At 52.5% G+C, this 23693-nt stretch overlaps 1 protein-coding gene across 1 annotated transcript in view; it reads right to left on the bottom strand.

The window, feature by feature from the left end:
- Window positions 1-23118, bottom strand: part of FBLN5 (fibulin 5) — a 68737-nt gene extending 45619 nt beyond the window's left edge. Inside the window, exon 1 of the mRNA XM_013003688.2 lies at window positions 22868-23118. Coding sequence (XP_012859142.2) covers window positions 22868-23078 — 211 coding nt within the window. The 5' untranslated portion in view covers window positions 23079-23118. The remainder of the gene's footprint in view (window positions 1-22867) is intronic.
- Between the last annotated feature and the right edge of the window lie 575 nt (window positions 23119-23693).

The raw sequence follows: 23693 nt of genomic DNA, 5'->3' as shown, positions 1-23693 counted from the left end.
AAGCTAACATATAACCTGATCCACCACCGTCAGGGCTCCTCGAGCCTCCCTCCTCTCACAGCCTCACTGTCAGACAGATGCCTTTCATGTGCAGAATTTTAACAATTGCTATAAATGTGAAATGTCAGATAATGAGGTAGTCCATAAATTGGGGGTGGGTATAATATAAAAGTAATGGTGAGAACAGAAATTAATGAAATAGAAAGCAAACTAGAAATTAAGATGAAATAGAAAAGATCAACAGATCCAAGAATTGGTTCTTTACAAATTACTAATAAGACTCATAAGACTCTGGAAGTATTTCTTGCTTCAAAGAAGTGGCACCAAAAAATGATATTAGGAATACATGCAGATTTGGCAGAGATTAAAAGGCCACCCCTCGAGTTCCCGCAAGGAGATGGAGAAGGACTCACAGCTCTGCATCTGCAAATGCAGCTGGTGAAGGTGCCCGGCCAGGGTACCGCTGCATGAAGCTGTGAGATACCGTGATGTGAGACTATGAAGATGATGCCTGCTTAGGGTGATAATCTACCATTCTTGGTTTTCTTCTGGCTTATTTTTACCTAAAAGAGTCATGGGTCCTCTCTTGTTCCGGTGTGCTCTGCAAGAGAGGTGGGACTCTCGCCTGTGCACAGCCGAAGCCCTGTTGGTCCTCTCAGCCCACATGCTCTTGGCCTCTGGGATTTCCTGGTTCCACATGAGTGGCTTCCTGTTCCAGTGTTCTCTCCACGTGGTTTTTGGCATTGAGTCGAAAACTCTCGACATGGTTCCTGTGCAGCCTTGTATGCTATCCAGAAATAGCATGAACTTTTGGAGACCAGAATACCTGAAACTTTCCTTTCCCTCATACAAAAACACTTGGATTAAAAAAAAAACAAACGAGTCATATGGTGGTTATGCATTGGGCTGCAATCCACACGGTTGGCAGTTCTAAACCACCAGCAGCTCCATGGGAGAAAGACTGGGCTTTCCACTATCATAAAGTTACAGTCTCAGAGAGCCAGATCTGGTCACTATGAGTCAGCATTAACTCGATAGCAGAGAGTTTGGTTGAGTTTTGGGGGGAAGGTAGTATAAGAAAGACCAAAAGAGTCCAAATGTTGTCAGTAATTCAGTCAAGGATTGCTCCTTGACTGGAAGCACAATAACATTTCTATCATGACTTTGGCTGCCCAATCATTGCTGATGAGGCAGTTGACTTTGGAAGGCAGTGTGGGCACCTGCCACCCAGGGACAGGTGGATAGGTTAGCCTCCTTCTTTCTTTACTGGTGGTCACTCCCTAGGGTTAAACGGGTGGGTTGGGGTGGGGGGCATGAATCAGCTGTTGGACACATCTGCCACTGTCTGTCACAGTCAGCTCAGAACAGAATTCTAGTCCTCTGTTCCAGGTTTTGCCTGTTCAGCACCCAATCTCCCGTCACCTGATAACGGTACTCAATTTTCCCTTGAAGAATCACCTCTTCCCACTTTGAGTCCATGTGTGTAGCCCCCTCACTGGCTCCAGGGGTGGATTTATAATGTCGGCTTAGTAAGTCAGTGCCCCACCTGTTGATGGTCATGCTGATCGCCATATGAGCCAAGCTGGACATCAGTCGGCCAAGTCCATGGTCAGAGTTCTGGACAGTGTTTCCCATGGTGGGTGATGCCGCCCCCTGGAGGAGGGGTGCTGGAATGGCCCAGAGGCCTGCAAAAGCCCAGACTGACACTTTATGGTGGATTGTGGAGTATAATACAAAAGCTTTTCATTGCCGGCGGGGGTGGGGTGGGAACTGAGTAAGTTTTGTTTTCTGAAAGTGGGGAAGTAGGCCAAATCGACTTGGGAACCCAAAGCTCTGGGGACTGAGGCACTCCCTGCTGGGTTGCTAAATGGTCCGCTATTAGCCAGGACCCACTTGAGAGAGCCTCCCCTAAACGTGAAAAGGCCTATGTGTCTGAGACAGGAACTGAAGCTAGGCGAGCCAAACCAGAGAATGCCATGCAGCATCACCTGAGCCCCTGGATCCAGCCATGCCTGAAGCTCGTCCTAGCCCTGGACTTTCAGTTAGGAACAGGAGAGACAAAACCAAATTATGTTACATGTGCAGTTGTCAAACATCCATGGTGGGTTTGCTGTTTCACTTCAGCCGCTTGGAGCCGGCTTTCTGTTGCTTGTAAGCCCAGAGCCCTGATTAGGACACAAATGTTTTCAAATTTCCCGTGCAGCGTCATCAAAGGACAGAGTGCTAACGTGGGTACCTGCTCGCCCACAAGTTGAATATAATAACCGGGTGGCTTCGTTTCAGAGGGTAAGTCATGAGAGTCCCCTCTGAACAGAGCTGTCTGCAGCTGGCGTCAGCCTGCAGCAGCCTTTCCCAGGTCTCTCATGCTGAGGCGTACACCCAAGTTTGCAAAAGAGAGCCAGGAGCGGAGCAGCGGCAATTGCCCAAGGACTCAGGCATCCCTAGGTCCCTGCTGACTGACTTGGAAGCTGAAGGGATCAACAGGCAGACATGCCTAACACCCTCTGCCCACTGGGAAGCCAAGACGTAGAGCATACGGGAAGCGTAGGAGGGGAGGGGGGGTTTCAGAGCAAATCCTCCCAAGAATCTTCTCATGAGGATGGGTGGCTTGCCTTATCTGACAGTGCATTCCTCATTCCCCATATACCATTCTGGGGAACAAAGTGCTTGAAAATGATTGGCACTGTAATGGTTTTTGGTTTGTTTGCTTGTTTTTCAAACCCCAGTCGCCACAAACCCAGCTGTTTCTGCCCAGGCAGGCTTTCTGTGTGTGTGTGTGGCTTGGGATCCTGGGAAGAACACCCCGAAGCGCTAGAGAAACAGCGTTTGTGCTCTACAGCACACCAGACTCTTGGCAGAGGGTGCCAGACTGGGGGCGGAGGGAGGAGTGTCCATCAAGCTGGACCAAAAGAAGTCCGTTATTTAAGAACGATTGAAGAGTTTCTTCAAGACTGGCCAAAGAAGTCATTATCTTTGAAGGCCAAGGGTTTAAGCATGCTGAACACCCAGCATGCTTCTGGGGGACCCGTTGTGGTTAAACAAGGCGGGAGGGCTGGGAAGAGCTTCTCCTCTTTGTAAAGCAGTAGCTCCACTCAGCCGATGAATGCACTGGACCACAGCAACGGGCGGCTCTAGCTGCTGTTTTCTGACCGCCTTCTCTTCCTGTCTGCCCAACACTTGGGACCCCACTCTCTTGGACAGCTGACCCATCAACAAATGTGATGACACGGAGTCTCGATGCAAATGGGGTGTGAGGGACAGGAGAGGGGGACAAAGACAACTAAGGCTTGAAGGCGAGAACACCGACATTCTTCTAAGTCTGACGGTTGGTGGTGGGCCATTGGGGCTCCGATCCAGTCAGCCTGGTGCATACCACAAGGAAGTGTGGCCTGCTCCCGTTCCGTTCTCGGGATCATTGGGGGAGCTCAGTCCAAGGTTGAGGCTCTTATGTCCGTAAGTCTAGAGTTGTTGCCGTTGTTGCTCATGGCCATCAAGTTGGCCCCTGACTGCGTGAGGGCATAAAATGCTACCTGCTCTATGCCCTGGACCACATCGGGGATCGGACCATCTTGACCCAGAGGGTTTTCACCAGCTGGTGTTTTTGTTTTGTTTTCTGAAATAGATTGCCAGGCATTGCCTTCTAGTCCGGCTTAGTCTGGAGGCTCTGCTGGAGCCTGTTCAGCATCATGGCCACACACAAACCTCCCCTGAGAGACGCGCGACAGCACCATGGGGTGCCCCCACTGGGAATCGAGCAAGGTGTCCCACAGGGAAGGAGAGAACCCTGCCACTAAACCACAGAGAGCGCGAGAAACTCCCAGAAGGGTGCAAGCAACTCGGGGGGGGAAGAGCAGGTCAATGGGGCAGGAGCATTTTCAGGAGGGTGATGAAAACCTCGGGAGGAGGCCAAGGAGAAACTGCACAAGGACGGGGCAGTGGGGATGAGGAAAAGTAATGCCGTGCCCAGTGGCCTTCGACTTCCCCAGGGTCACCCCCAAAGGAAGCAGACAGTGCCCGGTGGGTTTCCTGCCTGGGCCCGGGCACCTCCCACCCTGAGGCTGCTCCCCACCCTACGAGCCATTTATCTGCTTCAGGGTTCTTGTTGATGAGACCCTATTAGTGTGCGTGTGGCTCACGGGGTTGGGTTTTGGAACCCACACGCCTCTCCATGGTCAGTGGGCTGGGCTGGAATGTGGCCCTGGCAGCCCTCTCCGCAGGACAGCAAAGAGCCAAGTTGCTCTGTCTCCAAGGTCTTCGCAACTTCCCGGCTCCTTAACCCATTGGTGGCTCATCTGCCTACTCAAGAACCAGGGTCTCAGGTGTGTGTGTGTGTGTGTGTGTGTGTGTGTGTGTGTGTGTGTGTGTGTGAAGATCCTGTTACCAGCGGCATTGATTCGATGGACAACTCTTTCCTGAGCTCAAATATGGAAAGGACGGGCGGGTGGCTTACAGAAAGAGAGGCTGGGGCTCTGTAAGTCCAGGGAATTGAGTTGGGTAGGGAACAATTTAATGGAAGCAACTGAAGTCCAGGCCATGCGCTCCCCTGAGAAAGGTCATTCAGATTTATCCCTGGCTCACCTTACTGTGACCACAGTAGACCCTATTCCTGATGCCAGGGTTAGCACAAGGCAACAGAATCTGAGTGCCCTAGGATTATCCAGCTGAGCCCCTGGGGTGCTCCTGGGGTATCCCCAGTGCCTCCCAAAAAAGGATCTAAACGAATTCTTCATACACAGCCGCCTTTGAAAGAGCAAGAGCAGTGACCTGCCCAAGGTCACTCACCTTCTAAACCAGTCTCTTCCCACAACAGAACATGGTTTTCTGGGATCAGGTATCCAGGGACTTTGGGCTTGACCTCAGCTCTACAAATGACCTGCTTGGTGGCCTTGACCAAACCATATCACAGCCCTGGTCTCCAGATTTCTCTCTGATATCTTCCTGATTCCCCGGCTCCTCTCACACTTAGTCCATGGTGGCTCCGTGTTGGATCCTGACTCCCAGCATCCTCCCCTCTCCCACTCCTACTTCCCGCAGTTTCTCCAGGGAACCCTGCCCCTTAACTTGAAGAGGAAACATGAGCCCAAGCCCACCCACTGGATCCCTTCTGTCCACCACGCTTGCTTTAGGGCAACTATAATTCCCCCCGCCCCCCCATCCCTTCCACTCCTTGTTGTCAGAACAGGCCCAAGTTGACAGTCAAAGTCCAGTTCTAGTTGGGCAAAATCTCAACTTGGGTCTTCTGAGACCAACGGGTAGGAAGCTTCAGACACTTCGGGGTTCTGCAAGTATCCCTTAGGGGATTATAAGACGTGTTCTGTGAACACCAGTCATAAAAGGTTAATTCACCTACCCTGAAAATTCAACGAGGTTCATAACTCGGAGTCTGGGCTGGGATAAACAGTCTGTTGGAACGTGGTGCTAACATGCCCAAGTTCAAGCTTTCTTCAGCTTGGGTCAATCTGATCATCACAGAGGAAAGGCCTGGCCCAGAGCCATGGACTACATTCCCCTGCCCACCCTGGGCCTTCCACTAAGGATGAACAACTCCCGATCCGCTGACGTATGGGGTGAGCTTCAGGGTTTAAGCACAGACCAAGATGTGGCAGACTCAGGGAACTATCACTCAGGTGGTTTTCCAACCGCCATCCTCAACCCTCCTTGAACACAGCCCAATTCCTTCACCTGGGGTTTTATGAACATCAGCATGCACTCTACACTCGTAATTCATGATGAGCCTTAGCCACGGCTGGAGTGTGGACAAGGGGAAGAAGAGGAGCAGAGGCTATACCAAGTAGCTCAGACCAAGGAGTTGCTTCTTCCTTCTCAGGTTCATGGCTATTCTAAAGCCCCAGGGAGTCTTTGGCCAACAGTCATCTAACAGACATTTACCAAGTCCCAGTCCTGACCCAGGTGCCAGGGTTACAGCAGGGAGTCTTACAGCTAAGACTTGACGCAGACACAAAGCAAAGCCTGTGTAAACGATGGGCAGTCAGCCCTGCCAGCAGAATGGCTCCCAGCCCAGGGGCACCAGCACCCCCCCGAGAGCCCAGACCTCCAGAGTTGCTGGGGATGAGCCCACGAAACCTGTGTCTGAAGTTCTTTAGATGTTTTTCATCCACACCTGAGTCTGAACACCACCTGTTACAGATAACGTGAAGGGCCAGGTTGCGAGTGACTGCCGGGAAGAGTTGTTGCTTAAGACAGGGTCAGAATCACCCCAGTGGGAGTGGGCTAAAGCCTGAAAAGCATCCCCGTCTGTCAGTCTGTCCTACTGTGGTGACTGCATGTGCTGTGATGTTGGAAGATGCTGGTATTTCAAATGCCAGTAGGGTCACCCAGGACAACAGGTTTCTGCTCAGCTTCCAGACGAATTCAGATGAGAAAGAAAAGCCTGGACAAGGACTCCCCCAAACCCATGGACTCTCAGAAACCACTGTTCCTCGTCAAGCTCACGACACTCAAGGTCCCCAGTCTAATTCCCACCCACCTTCTTAGCCTCGCTGACATGGGTTGGTTATGTGCAGTCCTGGTGGTGTAGTGGTTATAAGATGGGCTTCACTAACCGCAAGGTCAGCAGTTCAAAACCACCAATCTCTCCAAGGGAGAAAGACGAGGCTTTCTACTCCCGCCAAGAGTGATAGTAAACCAGAAAACCCACCAGGGCAGTTCTACCCTGTCCTACAGGGTCATTAGGGGTCATCAGTGACCCAACGGCAGAGTTGGATTTGGGGTAAGGTGTATCCACGGCTGCCCCTCTCCTGAAGGGACTCACAAAGGACTCTACCTCAAAGGCAGAGGGAGGCTCAAAGCGTGGCCTCCAATGATAAGCTCACCAGTCTCCGGTCTTAGCATACAAGAAATCTTGGTCGTCATACACATCTTCCCACGCATGCTGAGTGGGCAGGGCGAGAGGGAACCTTCGCGACATCAGCCCCACGTATGAGGGTGAGAAAACGGAGCCCCGGAAGGAGAAGAGGTTGGAGCAACACTACACAGTGAGAATGGCATTAGATCAAGACCCCGATCCCCTGTCCCCCGGCTTCAAGAGCCTTCTTCAGATGACAGTGTGCCACCTCCCCACTCAGAAACCAGCACTCACACAACAGAGCCCAAGTCACCCTTGTGACACTCAAGATCAAGTTCATGCCCACCTTCTTAGCCTCGCTGCTATGGATTGGATTGCGCACCCTCCCCCCCCCTTCCCCCACATGAATGTGTGCTGAAATCCTCATCCCCGTACCTATAGACACGAGCTTCTTGGGATACAGGATGAGGAAGGGGGTTCGGTTATGTCCATGAGGTCATGCCAGTGTAGGGTGGGTCATAAACCTAGTCCCCAGTTATAAGAACGGCAGACACACAGCAGGGAGAAGAGCAATGGTGGAGACAGAAGCCTCTGAGAAGCCCCTGGACGCCAAGGGTTGCTGGCAGCTACTAGACGGCGTGGACAAGGAAGCCCCTTCCCCTAGAGACACACCCCAAATGCAGACGTCTGGCCTCCTAAACTGAGAAGAGCATTTCTTCAACGACACAAACTGATGGTGCGTTTTGTTCCAGCAGCACGTGGGCACGTAGACACTCACCTCTCACTCTGTGCCTGCCCACCTGGCCTTGTCCCGGCCACACAGTGGCATGCAGGGGCAGGTGAGTACTCATGCACTGTTGGCTGGCCTGCACCGCGTTCTTTAAGCCAGTCACGGACTTAACTTTCTTCTATGCCTTTGTCCATGCTGTTTCCTCGCCCCAGCCCACCCTTCCTCCCTCTTTGATATGAAAACCCTGCTCAGTCTTCAGAGACTCATGAGAAGGCCCTGGCACGGCTGTTGCTTGGTGCGACCAGGTTGGGTCCTGCTCAGAGAGACCCTGGTGTCCACCCTCACAATTGTGCTCTTTGAATCCATTGTGTCCATTCATCTGGTCAAGGGTCCCTTCTTGTTCACTGACCCCCTGCTTTATCAAGCATGCGCCCTTCTCCGGGCACTGGGCCCTCTGGATAACATACCCAAAGTAAGCTAGAGTCTCCCCATCTTCTCTGCACGGGCACAGTCCATCTTGTGAATGGAAGCGTGTCCCCCCAAAGCCTAGGTTGAAATCCTAGCCCCTGGCATTTGTAACCAGGGCCTTGTTGGGAAATTGAACCTGTGAAGCTGTTTTCAGCTAAGATAATGTGAAGGAGCCCTCGTCTTCAGCCCTACCACCCTGACCACACCTGATCGCGTCTGAAGGAGCCTTAGCAGCACACGAGATGATCACTCAAGGAGAAGCCCCACAGGAGAAAGATTTGACCATCCGCTCCCCTAAAGATTAAAGTAGCTACTGTGTCGAGTAAATTCCAACTCACGGCAACCTTATAAGGCAGAGTAGGACTGCTCCCCTGGGGTTTCTGAGGCTGTCAGTCTTTAGGGGGGCAGACAGCCCCATCTTTCTCCCATGGAGGGACTGGTGGCTTAGAACTGCCGACGCTGCAGTTCACAGCCCAATGCATCACCCATTACACCACTAGGACTCCGCCCCAAAGATGGCAGCCTGGACAGTCATATGGGGGCAATTCCGCCTTGTTGCATGGAATCACGACGGGTTGAAGATCGACTGGACGACACTTAACAGCAAGTTCATGTGAGTTTGGACAAGAGTCGGGTCGGTCCAACTCCAAGATGAGTGGTGTGAGACACAGAGGGAAGAGCGATGGCCCGGTGACCATGGGGTTACCATCTGGGGTACCGAGCAGCTGGGAGAGACAAGAAAGGATCTCCCCCTGCAGCCTTCCGAGAGAACAGAGCCCTGCCACCAGCCTGCACTCAGATCCTGGACGTCAGGCTGGGAGACACGGAATGCCTCCTCTTGTAAGCCCTTCGGTTTACGGTTCTTTGTTACCACAGCCCTCAGGAAGGCATTGCCTCCTTCCTTACCCTGAGCAGAACTCACTCCTAGAGCACCTGGGAGCCCTGGTGAGTTAAATGTGGCGCTGCAAACTGGAAGGTCAATAGTTCAAAACCACCAGCTGCTCCGGGGGAGAAAGATGAGGCTTTCTACTCCCATGAAGAGTTACAGTGTGGGAAACCCCGGAGGCAGTTCTGCTCTGCTCTGTGGGCCACCACGGGTCGGCACAGACTCGATGGCAACGAGGAGCGTGGTGTGGAGAGCGCCCGGAGCACTCTGCGCTCAGCACAGCCCACGCGCTGGGTCCCTATGGATGCTGATTCGAGTCTGAACTAGTGATGTGCCTCCTTGCCTTCAAAACCCCACTCACATCCTCTCCGCAGTGAGAAAGCTCCTCCAGTAGGGACCCTCCCCGCACTTGGCTGTATTGGGCACAAAGAATCCGTTGAATCACATCCATGTACAGTTGTGTGGAATCCGTTGAATCGCATCCATGTGCAGTTGTGTGAAGTCCGTCCCGAGGGATGCGTCCTGCCGAGGTCACTCCAGGAAGGGCCAGTCCCAGGCCCCCACCTATCCCTGTCCCAGTCCACTTACATGAGGCTGCAGTTCCTTGCAGGTCAGGTACCATCTCCCTTGCCACCCACACCCTGGCTCCTGCCAAGACCCTCTACACCCCCTGGGAGGGTGACGAGGCCTATGTAACCTCGGTGAGCCCGGTGCTGAACCGAACATACAAGTAGTAAATGACTCCATACATTCAACTGACCATGCCAAATGAACACGTTCAATCCATGGTCTTAAAGTCAACCACGCGGACAACTGTGCCTGGGACATCATCGCTTCCTCCCGCTCCTTCGAGTCCAGTGCACTGGACCGTGAGTGGCTCTCCCACTCCGCCAACAGTTGGTCAACACTGAGAACACCGTGGTGAGCAAGGCAGCAAGTTCTGGCTGGGTAGAGTGATGTGAGATCAATCATCACAGGCCAGCTATTAATCAGTTAGGAAGTACGGCCCAAGAGGATAAGTACAGGATACTGTGGTCACTCCTAAGTTCACTCGGAGTTCGCTGGCTGCCCTAGCAACCCTATCCCATCATGCTTGGTGTGGGTCCCAGTGAGCCCCGCAGAGTGGCCACCTCTCACTCAGCTCTGATGCAGAAAACAGATGTGTCGTCTCTTCCCAGCCGTCAGGAAGCAGAATCCAGGGGGTGGGGTTCTGTGTCTTCAGGTAGTAACATGTAGTACAATAGCGTCTTCATTCGATGATGATCCCCCCTCCCACCACCACCCCCAGGAGAACGGCTGAAGACGCCAAGTTCACAGCGATCCGGATGCAAAGTCGGTTCTGTCTGACCTCACTGTTCCTGGGGGAATGTCCCAACCAGTGAAATATGTGACATCCAGAGAGCACCGCAGGCCGGGTTTCATCAAGTGTTTCCATCTGAAGGGAAGTCAGAGGCCCCGACAGTCCCCCTCGGCATGACTGCTTCCCTGACCTCAGCTCACCAGCCCCCCTCGCTTCGGCACCCTCAAGAGTGTGTGGAGGCTGGCCATCGGGGCTGGAGCCAGCCCCGGCTGTCCCCATCTCCCCTCTGGCCTGGCTCTGGAACACCAAAGAGGAACAGGAGGTCAGTCCCTGGGCCCAGTCTGATGTCGGAGCCCTCTGGACACAAGGAATCCGATGAATGTCCTTTTCCTGCCAGCCCCCCAGGGAGGCAGTCTGGGGACCCATCCTGGGGCTGCTCCTCTCTATCCAAGACATGCAGGAGCCTCGGGGTGGTGGCAGCCCTCCAGGGGTTCCAATGGCATTGGGTCCGACTAGAGGGCGCCCTCTGGAGTTATGCGAAGAGCTGGACCTGGTTGGCAGTGGGTCCTGGCAGCCAGCACCTCCCATACAAGACAACCTGGCTTCAACCATTTCTCCTTGGGCGCTTTTTCACAGGGTAAACTGTTCATGAGTTGCAGTAAAGTAATCCAGTTCTTCCTGTCCTCGTTCGTTATGGGATGAACTGAATTCTGGCCTGTAGCATCTTGGAGCGAGCTCTCTGCTAAAGGATGAGGCTGGGATGTATCTCTTTTAGAGGAAAACAAAACAAACAAACAAACAAAAACCACTGACAGCCACATGAATCACAGTTCTACTCTGACAACCCTGGACTTGCTACCAGTTGGATTCCACTGGTGCCCAGTCATAAAAGCTTACAGGTACTAGTCCAGGGCAGACCGGTGAGAGAAGCAGCAACAATTGTTTGGGGACTGAGACCGACTACAGGGTGCCACGGAGTCTGTTCTCACCCACAGCGATCCGATGCACAACAGAAAGAAAGACGCCCAGTCCTGCCACCGCCATCCTCACCATCGTTCCCACGCCTCAGCCCATAGCTTCAGCCACTGTGTCAGTCCATCTCATCGAGGGCCGTCCACCTTTTCTCTGCCCCTCCACTTGACCAAGCATGACCAAGCCATCCTCCAGGGACTGGTCTCTCCTGACAATGCATCCAAAGTACGTAGATAAGACGAAGTCTTGCCATCCTTGCCTCTAAGGAGCGCTCTGGCCATACTTCTTCCAAAGCAGATCAGTTTGTCCTTATAGCAGTCCCGAGGCTCCACTGATATACGTTCAACCTTCAGCACTCAGCATGGCCTTTGCTAACCCCCTAAATCATCCCACGAGGCAACCATCAGAATCCCTCTTACAATGAATTTTAAGTGTTGAGCCAGGGGCGGGATTCTAGTCTACATTCTGCTTGAGTCTAACACCCATTCTCTTCCCACTGCATGGTTCCATGTTCCAGGAATTCACAGACAATAAAGCACTCATTCCAGCTCTTCAGGAAAATAAAGACCTCTTGGTGCTCAGCTGCTAACCAAAAGGTTGGAGGTTTGAGCCTACCGAGAACAAAGACCTGACAATTTACTTCTGAAAACTGAGCCATTGCAAACTCCAGGAGCCCACTGGTGAGCTGATACACATCTGGGGTCATGAAGTGGGATGGACTCATGGGCACCTGGTTTTTGTTTTCTCTTCCTAAACCTATATGTTAAACTTGGGATGATTATTTAGTGATTACATGAGGCTTTTGTTGGCATCATAAAAAATGATTGCTAATTTATTGAATGTTGACCTTGAACATAGACAGATAGCTAAAGCAAATGGAAGAAATGCTAAAGCAAATGAGCTGAACCGAAGAATTCAAAGGGTAGATCAAGAAAGCAAGGATTACAATGAAAGTTACAAAGATCTGGATGATAGGAGAGGAAAGGCTTGGCATCTCTCAAGGTAAAAGAAGAAAAAAGTCAAGCTTTGAGTTGTCCTGCTGAAGGATCCTATGGTCAAAGCACAGAATGACAGAGGCAGCAACAACAAGAAAATAGAAGGAATGCACAGAGTCACTGCACCAAAAAGAAGTGGCCAATATCCAACCATTTCAAGAGGTAGCACATATCAAGAACTGACCGTACTAAAGGAAGAAGTCCAAGCTTAACTGAAGGTATTGGTTATAAACAAGGATCTGGGAATTGATGAAATAAATACCAGTTAAGCTGTTTCAACAAAAGGAGACACCACTGGAAGAGCTTACTTGTCTATGGCAAGACCACTGGAAGAAAGCCACCTGCCCAACCAAGGGGAAGAGGTACACATTTTTGCCCATTCCAAATAAAAATGATCCAACAGAATGTGGAAATTATTGAACAACAGTTACATTGCACACAAGTAAGACTTTGCCAGAGATAAGTGGAAGATTGGTGTAGCAGGACGTTGACAGGGAACTGCCAGAGATTCAAGCTGGATTCAGGAGAGGACACACAATGAGGGACAGAATCGCTGATGTCAGGTGGACCTTGACTGAAAGCAAAGAATACCAGGAAGCTATTTACCTGTGTTTCATTGACTATGCAATGATATGTGATAGTGTGTGTGTGTGTGTGTGTGTGTGTGTGTGTGTGTGAGACACTGTGAAGAAAGGGAATACCAGAACCCTTAAATGCACTCATGCAGAAACTGGACAGCATCCAAGAGGCACTTCTTCTAACACAGAGGCCCCCTAACTCTGAGATAATAAACCACAAATTCAACCCTTTCCAGAGGAAAAAAATTACTCAGTGTCACTCCCCTGGCAGTTAAAACCGCTTGCACTACAGCCCATTTTCCGGGACAAAGTATAGATATCTGCCTTGGCAGCCCCCACTAGCTCATCCTGACAGTCCCTCGCAGGTGGGAATGTCCACTATGGGATCCCCATAAATCTGTTAGAACACTGGGTTAAAATCAAGAAAGGTGTGCATCAGGCATGTATCCTTTCACCTTACTGATTCCATTGAGCCAATAGTCCATGAAGACTCACCAACAGCCTGCGATGTGCACAGGACACACTTTGCTTGCTGAAAGCAAAGAGGACTTAAAGTACCTACGGATGAAGATCAAAGACTACAGCCTTCAGTGTGGATTACACCGCAACATACAGGAGACAACAATCTGCACAGCTGAATGAATAAGTAATTCTTGTATATTAGTAATCACTGTGAGGAGTCTTGTCTCATCATGATAAATGGAGAAAAGACAGAAGTCAAGGAGTTCATCCATGCTGACCCATGATCAATGCTCACAGAAGCAGCAGTTCTGAAACCAGCCATGTAGAGCACTGGACAAATCTACTGCAAAAGGACATCTTCCCCCCAAAAAGCAAAACCACCTGAGTCACTGTGAGGTCCTGACCCAAACCATCCTATCTTCAGTTGCCTTGTGTGCATGTGAGAGCTGGAGACTGAATAAGGCCAGCCTCGGAACCGATGCCTTTGGCTAATCGTGCTGGTGTGGACTATCGACGATGCCATGGACGGCCAGAAGAGCAAGCAAGCCTGTTTGGAGAAGTCCAGCCAGAGAGCTCCTTGGAAGTGAGGATGCTGAGACCTCATCTCACACCTGTGGGCGCGTTGTCAGGAGGGGCCAGTCCCCAGAGAAGGACATCATGCTTGGTCAAGTTGAGGGTCAGCAAAAAAAAAGAGGACGACTCTCCATGAGATAGAATATCACAGTGGCTGCCACACTGGGCTCACGCAATGTGAGGTGGCGCCAGGCCGGGAAGTGCTTTGCTCTGCTGTGCACTGGGTCACTCTGAGGTAGAATCAATTCAAGGCACCTAACGACACCAATCATGTATCACTGCAATTAAAGTGGCATCGTATGCACACGCGCACTCACCGTAAAGCAGGGTCTGACATTCATATGTTATTTGGGCTGTTGACTTGTTTTCTGTGTCCACTGAATCCACTTCTGATGGCACACACAGCTCCCAGGTCCTTCCACCTCAGCTGGGGTGAGGGAGGGGAGCCCCAGACGCCCTCCTGACACCAGCCAACAAGTGGATCAGAGACACGGAGAACAGCTACCGGGGCTGCCAGTTCATGTACAGCACCCGTGTGGGTGACTCGGTTCTAGAGTTCACAGTGGTGTCTTGATCCCACCCTACCGAGGGCGTGGTGGAAGAGAAATGTGCAATCAGCCTTCACGGTGAAAGAGAAGGTACCCTCACCTTCCTCTGTGTCACCATGTTTGCCCTCCTCAAGCTGCTTCCAGAAGAACCATTACATGAACTTCCCCCTAATCTAAAACCCACGTGGCTAAATCATTGGCTCAGCCCTGGCTCTGACATTCCAGGCTGTTTGCAACCCAACGGGGCCGTTGATGGCGCCCTCTGGGAAGGCACCCCCTTTCCCAGCATCATCAGAAGCAGAGCTGGATGAGCCTGCCGTCAAGAGGTCCGCATTCCAGCCACCCTCTGGCAACACCGCTTGCTTTTAACATGTACAGCTGGCTAATTCCAGAGTGGGACATAATTAAGAGAAACACAACCAGCCCAAGAAACACAAGGGCAGAGCCAAGAGAAACGTGTTGGTCACTGAGATGAGGCTAAGCTCTGGGGACGTGAATGACTGCACAAAGGCACCAAGGGCTGGGTCCGGTCCCACAGACGGGGCTCCACACGGCACTCCGGAGGGGTCAAGGCACTGGTCCCCGACCCAGGTCGCGGGAGTTTCCAAAGCTGGCTAGAGTCTACCCAGAAGGAGCTTCCTCCTTAAAAGCCCAGCCATGTTGGAGGCCAACAATCTGCACCGTGCTCTCTAAAGGTTGGGAAGCAGCAGGACAGGAGACCATTCTTGCGTTGGCAGGCCCGGAGAAAAACCACCTGGTCCAGGGAAAGCAAACCTTTCGGGCATATGCCACAACTCTGTTTTGCGGGAAGATGAAACCTGGGGATCCCTCCTCAGAAGAACGTGTTTGATTGCCGCAGACAAACTTCACCGGGCTCAGAGAGAAGCTGGTGCTATTTGAAAGGCAGTTATCACACTAGCTTTTAAGACACGTGCATCAGAGAAGTGCTTCATGATCAGCCACTCAAGCAGAAGACCGGACAGCTGCGCTACTGCCTTTCATCACCTGGAAGTCACAGTGAAGGCAGAGAACGTGATTACCGACCAACTGTCACTGGGACGGTGCGAGGAGCAAAGACCAGTGTGTGTGTGTTGACGCATCACGGGTCCTGCAAACAATCCCGTGTTCGTGTTGCCTGCATGACGGAAGGTCATGTGCAAGCTCAGGGAAGAGATCAGCGGGAAAAACACAGAGTGTTCCCATCCCAATTCCTGGTTTCTCCGAGTTCTGGCCATGGACTCAGGGTTAAGACCCAATCTCATCTTCTTAGAAATAATAAAACGTTAGGTCAGCTAACACAGTCCATAGAGATAATGTTCTACGTCCTACTTGGGTGAGTGTTCTGAGCAGGCGAGTAACTGTGGGTCCTTCTCCACCAGGAGGAGAGAAGAGCGCCACAAATCAAAGATGCAAAGAAGCAATCAGTCCAAAAGGACTAATGGACCACGCGGACACCAGCTCCCAAGACCCTGAAACCAGAAGAACTAGATGGTGCCCGGCTACCAGTGCCAACCACTAAGAAAGGGGATCAAAATAGGAGGCCCTGCATAGCATGGGAGAAGAATGTGGAACAAAACCCCAAACCATGAAGAAGTAGCAGGCTTCCAGATCTGAGAATCACTGGTAGAAATCCCAGAGATGATGATCTTCACTCACCCTTCATGCCTGGGAGGGCACTCACCCCTAGGGCCCCACTTTCAGCCAGGCAATGGACAGTTAGATCTATATGGAGAGCGAGGACATCAGAGAGCTAAGGACTCCTTAAAACAATCGGCCGGACCAGGTCGGAGGGGCAGCGTTCACCCAGGGAGAAAGCTCGGGAGGTAGGAAGGAGGGCCCCGAAAGAAGGGATGCCCACAGGAAGCCCAGGGAGGCGATGGGAAGCATGCCATGGAGGGGCACGTGGAGGGGATCGTAATCAGTGTCACCAAAAACCGCTGGCATGGATTGTTGAATGGCAAACCAGTCTGCTCGGTAAATTATGGCCCAAACCACCACAAAAACTTTATTTTTTTTTAAAGTATGCCACAGAGGCTGTTATGAACCAGTTACTTCCTGGGAGAAAGATGAAGCTTTCTACTCCTGTGGACCGAATGGCAGGGAGTGACCATCCCTAATTTACAGGTGGGAAAACTGAGACGCAGAGAAGGTGAGTCACTCGCACAGTGACCACCCAGCTAAAATGAATGCAAAAGACCTGAAGCCAGGGCCGGGCTACATGGGGCAAAGGAAGCCAACCCGGGGCCGTGGAGAGAGCCCCCTCTATGCGGCTTCCCATCCCCCAGCCTACTCAATCCTCAGCAGTGGCTCAAAGAACGTTGGCTGTCCCCGCCTGTCTCACCCTGGGGCTTGGCTTCAGGTCACAGTGCAGGCCAGAGGCCACAGGCTGTGTGGAAAATCAGGAGGAAAGTAGTGTCCCCTCTGTGCTGCCACAGGCCCTGGGCCGAGGGGTTGCTTGCCTGGGCCTCAGCCTCTGGGGGCCCACAATCTAAATTAGGCCAGGTGGGTCAGTGGATTCTGACGGAAGCCTCATCCGGGGCTTAGCGAGGCTCGGCCTGCACAGCCTGCAACATGGATGTGCCTGGGCCCTGGAGTTGTCCCTGTGGGGCATATGGACCGTTTTAAGGGCAAGGCCTTTGATATGTTTCAGACACCACAAATCTGTCTATAGCTTATCATCACCAGACCCCAGGGCCACCCCCAAGACTCTCCCAGGAGCCAGTTAATGGACAAACTGTGCAGACGTGTGGCGGGGCATTTCTGGTGGCGCAGTGGGCTCTGCGATTGGGCTGCGAACCACAGGTCAACAGTTCGAATCCACTAGCTGCTGCCTGGGAGAACGATGTGGCATTTTACTCCGTCAAGAGCCTCCGTCTCAGAAGCCCACAGAGGCAGTTCCACCTTACCCTACAGGGTCCCTATGAGTAGACATCGACTCCATGGCGGTGAGTTTGGTTATGGAGTTTGGGGGTCTGCGATACCCATTTCACAGACAAGGAAACTGAGGCCCAGGTTCCACAGCTAGGAAGTAGCTCAGCCAACATCAGGGTAAGTCCTGCCTGGCTTCCCAGCTGGCCCTGGCCCTGTCTGCCCCAGACACAGCCTCCCAGTCTCTGTCTTCTCGTGGCCACAGTCTCGGGCCTGCTCAACAGCCGCCTTAACTGCCCAAGTCCCTGGGTGACACCAAGGGGGAAGCACTGAAAGGTGGGCAGTGGAAACAGCCTGGCGATCTGCTGCCCAGAGGTCACCACCTTGACCACCCGACTGAGCAGTCAGTTCTGCACACACACACACACACACACACACACACACACACACGCATGGGCGGCTGTGACTCGAAATGGATGTGACAGTGAGTGACAACAACGAGTGAAAGCCTGGTATTTCTGCTGCTAGAGCTCGTGTGTAATCCCCGCCCGTGAGCACCAGCTCTGGCAAGTGCCACGTGGCCCTGAGCACGTTCTCTGTCTGCCTTGGCACCCTGGCCAGACCCTGGCACCAAATCGGCACTCTGAAAATATCAGTTGAATAAATACTGTCTGGCTTTCAGGACAACGCACTCAAGAGAAAGCCTCAGGCCAACCCAGTCCACCTTCCAAATGGACCCAGATGTAGTGCTCCCTGCCTGCGAGAGTGGCCTGAGCTCAACAGAGACATCTCGGGCCAGAGGGGAGAGGAAAGGGATTGCTTGTAATTGCACGGATGACCGAGGAATTCCTGCCAGCCCTGGTGAAGCCCAGCTCTTGTGAAGGGCTGTTCTCGCCAGCAAAACATTTCATGAGCCCTTGCTGCTGCCAGCAACCGGAGGGCGTCCTGAAGCTGGCTCGGCTTGAAAACCCAAACTGGACTATCCCCTCAGAGAGGGGACAAGTGCAGCCCCAAGGGGACAGGCTCACAGAGACAAGTGACATCCACCCACAGGGACCTCTGCCAAAGGGGCTGTTCTCGGGCACAGCATGCAGGACCAGAAAGCTCCTGGCACAGGCTCCAAACCATGCCATCCTGGTCCCTCTGCAGCGGCTCAGCTCGGGGCCTGAGTCTTCAGGCCCCGTCTACCCCATACTCTCTGACTCCGGGAGGGCTCCTGGCCAGCTTCCTATGCGTTTGGTTCTGTCTTTATTCTGGGCGTTGGTTGGGCTCTAGATGGGTGAGCAGCCCCTCCCGGCAACCCCTCCTCCTTGCCAGTTCACCACGTCAGCTTGGTTCCCCGGCCCCACAGAAGCAGGCCACTATAGCTCCCCAGAATCTAGGTGGCACGTCCTAAGGGGCTGAGCCCCACCAACCTCGGAGGGTTCCCCAGGCCGATAGGTCAGCTTTCCTAACGACACAGAACGTCCTGGGCTTATGGGCTGTCATCTTGGCTCCCTGCTCAGCCGGTCTGCAAAGCCATACTCAATGATCCTCATGTGCTTCTGGGAGACTGTGGTCTCCACCGGGAGCCAACTTGACCTTGAGGAGAGTGACCTCTGACAGGGAAGCTGAGAGGGAAGCTGGGCGGGGTGCCCTGGGGCCTGGAGCACAGAGCTTGGCCCTGGCCAGCTTGGCCTCTGCCCAGGCCCCTGCCCTGGACACAATAGAGAAGGCCCTTCCTTGAAAGCAGTTTTGTAACCAGAAGTAAGAAGCTGTCCATTTGCTTCTCAAGGCAGACAAAACCAGGGAGCAGGGACGCGACCTATGAAACTGTCAGTTCCAACTCAGGCTGGCCCGGTGTGCACAGAACTGCTCTTCATGGGGTTTCTGAAGAAGGCCACCAGGCCTTTCTTCTGAGGCTCCCCTGAGTGGACTTGAACCACCAACCTGTTCGTTCATAGTCCCTTTGTGTCACTCGGGACTCTACTTACAGGGTAGCTTGCCTGAAGTTTCTAATCAGAGTCAGATCATGGACTGGATTCAAGGCCTGTGCTACTCACTGCCACGGAGTCCGTCCGACTCATGGCGACCCTGCAGGACAGGATAGTGCTGCCCTGAGCGTTGCCAGGACTGTCACTCTGCACAGAGCAGAAAGCCTCGCCTTTCTCCCTCAGAGCTGGCTGGTCATTCCCAACTGTTGACCTTGCAGTTAGCAGCCCAATTTGTACCCCTCCCCCCCACTTAGTATGACTATCAGTCAAAAGAGAAGACAGAGATGAAGGATTCCGTGGGTAGGAAATTCTTCAGGACAAAGAACTCCGCTTCTTCCACACATCAGTGGCAAGGGAACCCCAAAAGATGAGAAGGTACTTTAGAGGCTTGTCAACAAAACATGGTTTCTAGCCCTGTTTGGACCAGATTTAAACAAACCAAGTGAAAAGACTACTCCTGTTTGAGACAATCCAAGAAATGAATGCAAACGATTGGTCATTATAAATGAGCCTACTGAATTATTATAGGATACCATTGTTGAAACACCATCTATATGAGCTTTAAACATCCAAGCCTCACTTCAAGGCCCCGGGGTGGTGAGAGCGGTCTGCCGCAGAGCGCGAGCAGGAGCCTAGTGGCTGACACGCACCCCGTGGTGCATGAAGGGAAGGGCTGGCGACCAGCTTCCCGGTGAGGGCACCCAAAGCCACCCTGTAGGACTCAGTGCCTCTCAGGTCAAATCGGGGCCCCCAGGAGCGCAGCCTCCCAAAGGCAATGGGTTGGGCTTGGTTTTTATCTGCATCATTGATCACTTGGGAAGTTTGGGAGGCCTGGTGGCCTGGTGGGCTACCCACAAGGGCAGCTGCTCAAATCCACCCGCCGCCCAGAGGGAGAAACCTCCGCAGGGGCAGTTCTGCCCTGTCCTGGAGGGTCGCCATGCGTCTCGGAGTCGACTTGGTGACAGTGAGTTTTTAGGGTTGACAATAGTATTGTGGGACTTTTTGGTTTTGCCTTAAGGAGCCTTATTTCTGGAATACTCTCTGACGTCTTCGGAGGAGACGATCCACTGACTGGGCTTTGCCTTACATTTAAATAAAGACTGAAGCCAGGGACTGGGGGGTGAGTGTGCCTTATGCTCGCTCTGCTTCTGCCTAGGGCAGCATTTTTGCAGAACAGAGCATTTCATTGAACAACCCAAAAACAGTGTCCGAAGAACAAAGAAAAGGCCTGTTTTTCATTCCTGGCTCTGGTACCGACTCCCTGTGGGGTCCTAAGCAAGCCTTGACCTCACTGAGTCTCAGTTTCCTAAATGGGTTCAAGTCCTGGCTCTGCCCCTCACTGGCGGTGTGACCTTGACCAGGTTCCTTAACCTCTCTGGGCCTATGAGGGCTCATTGGTACAACACACGTAATTACAGTCCTCCCGCCTGGGACCGCTGGGAAATATTTTCTGAAACTCCTGCTATGGCTATTGGTGCTGACATGGTTTATTTTATTTTTGTTACGTGACCAGGAGGAAGAGATGACCCCCCTGGGGATGCTGCCTCCTCTCTAAGAACACCAACCTTCCTGGGGAACCCCACCCCCGATTTTCACGCTGCTCACTTGAGGTCCACAGGACCGTAGCCCACCATCCCCCTCCTCCTGGGAATGACTGGTCTAGACTCCCTTCCTTGACTTTTCTCAACGTTTCTCCTGTATGCCACCTCTGTGCCTGGGAGGAGCTGTGGGGACACTCCCCTGTCTCGCTCTCCCCCTACCATCCTGCAAAAGGCCCCTGCTGACAATGCCCAGAGGGTCTGTGCAGGGCCTGAGGAAATGGAGGGGCGGGGTGGGGCAAAGGGAAGGAAGAAAGAACTTGGACATATGAATGCATAATGCTGGACCCTTTGGAAATGGACGGGCCCGCTGCCAGACCTCGCGAGAGCTCCTAGATTGTATTGTTTACACAAAGGACCAGTCTGCAGGCCCTGCGTCCCCCTGTGCCAGGTTCACGGCCACAAACTGCATGATGTCACAGGGACCAGGGATGCCAAGGGCTCCAAGCCATTGCTCGTCCTCAAGGGCACTGGGATCCTAGGGAGAGTCTGTGGGAGGGAGGGGACACTTCCCAGCAGTGTTATCCAAGGGTGGGGCTGCCCGGGACACTGGGGAGCACAGCTAACACCCCGACCATCTAACCCTGGCCCCAAAGCTAGAGTGCCTTGCAAGTGTCGTCACACCCCAAACCAAAATGCGAACCTAATGCCAGGGGGTTGATTTCGACTCACAGTAATCAACGCAAAACTACCCCTTTGGGTTTCTGAGCCTGTACGTCTTTATGGGAGCAAACAGCCTCCTCTATCCCCATGGGAGCACCTGGTGCATTCGAACCACAGACCTTGAGGTTAGCAGCTCACAGCGTAACCCACTACACCACCAGGGCTCCCCATGACACCGCAGCCTCACTTAATATGCAGGCAAGTGGGCAGGTCTTCTCTTCCACAAGCGTTATCACCTTATCTCTTTCTCTCTGCATGTTCTTTTGGCGTCCTTTCTACCTGGTGGGAGCTGTCATGCGATGCAGTGGGGAAAATGGAGCCACTGGGATGGCCCTCCTACCTCTGTGAAGAGTCTAGAGATACAGATTGGTAAAGTCCTGTCCAATTATAATGGTCTAGGGCTCTGCCGCATTATAAGGCAGCATCTCCTCCACCAGAGCTTCGGTGCGAGGCCTGATGGGTCCCCCACTGTTGCTCTGTGCAGCAACGCAGCCAGCCTCCTGCATTCACTCTTGCGCGGTCTCTTTCTTCCTGCCTCGCCCTGGCTGGCACACTAACTTTGGGAGCTGGGTTCAAGTGGTCCCACCTTCCCTTGGAGCACAGGGCACTTCCTTGCATATTCTTTGCACATGCCCAAATGGAAATGCATGTCCGGAGCATGAACACCCCGCAGGCCCCCCTCTAAGACAACAGCACCACCTTGCCAACAGTTGCCAAGAGCCCTGGCACTGGATCAACACCAAGTTCACTGGCTGGGCCAGTAGTCTCCCAATCGCATGAGCAGCAAGTCTTCACACTTCCATTTGTCTTTCTGCGCAGCATGTCCTTGTAAGGTCTCTGATTTTACCTATGCTCACACACAGCCAACCAAACACTGGCCAACCAAACACCGGAACTCACTGGGTCCCACTCTTGGCCAACTCCTGGGGCCCCATGGCTGTGAAGTCTCCTTCCTCTCAGGGGCTATTCTTGTCATGCGTCCCCATCTGTAAGGCGCCTCCTGGCCAGGTGAGCACTTGGCTCCCAGTTAACCTTTAGGGCGTCTGCTGTTACCGGAGTATATGTGCCACTCCTAGGGGTGGGAGTAGGGGGGGCTTTCTCGCTCTTTTCTCTGGAATTCACTTTACTACATTTACCCAAATGTGTTTGTTATTAAATTGGGGCTTTACATTCCTATAAGTAATAAATGAAAATATAATACTCAAAAACAAAACAAAACAAAACAAAATGCCATAAAGGGGGAGTTGACTTTTGGAAAAACTTTGCATGTGACCCCAAGGCAAGAGGAGACCCAGAGATATAGGCTCCGATGAACAGCTTGACTCTACCGAAAGTAAGCCATTGATTTGCTGCGTGTGTGGAATAGGAGCTGACAACTCATTTGCGTCGGACATGCTGGGCTCAGGGAACACAGTAAGGGTGGGGAGGCACTCGGTGGCACTACTCACCCACACACTGGTTGCCTTCATCCATCTGGTAGCCAAAGCGGCATATGAGAGGCCGTGAAATCGTGGGGTAGTTTGGAGCTGAAATTGGCGGGGCAGCCGCTGGGTATGGGCCTGAGTACGGGGTCGAAAAGGAGTTTGAGTAGGGGCCACGGTACACCGGGTTGGTTCGAGGGATGCATAAATAGCCGCCATTCTGGTTAACACACATCATGTCTCCTCGGCAGGCCTCAGGGATGGTCCGGCATTCGTCGACATCTGGAAGAGCCACGGAAAGGACACATGGTAAGCGGTCTCTCGTCCACAGTGTGCCTGGTGTGTATTTAAACAGAGCTTTGGAACCCAGGACTCTAGAGTAACAGCTCCTGCTCCTGACCACCCAAGGGAGTCCTTAGGTCATCGCAAGCAGCTACTCCCCAAGGTGGGTGGAATGACTCCACCGGGCCAGGATCACCCAACCATCAGCCACCCACATTCCACCACCATGATTTGGCCATGTCCACAAAGGCCTGTACGATTTACACAATGCTGGAATGCTTTAAATCAACCCTCCTTTCTTTCAAAGTCAACTCACCCCTGGAACCCAAATCAACTTAAGTATTTGAAAATCTCATAAAATTTTAACATCTCTTATCACGGCAGCAAATGAGAGCCTCTAGCAAATGGCACATAAAGAAGGTAGCGATATGATTCAGGATCTAACTGTTCAAATCAAGCATGTTTATCTGAGAAGATACCATCTAAAAACAGCTCAGGTCCTCTGTATGGACACCCTGCTCCCTGGAGACATGACAATGGACCAGAGATCATGTCCCACATTCACTGTAAC

This window comes from Echinops telfairi, unplaced genomic scaffold, assembly GCF_000313985.2.
Source record: "Echinops telfairi isolate 266 unplaced genomic scaffold, ASM31398v2 ScPeMD7_18;HRSCAF=68, whole genome shotgun sequence".
NCBI classification, from domain to species: Eukaryota; Metazoa; Chordata; class Mammalia; order Afrosoricida; family Tenrecidae; genus Echinops; species Echinops telfairi.
This window is presented reverse-complemented; position numbering and strand designations above follow the sequence as displayed.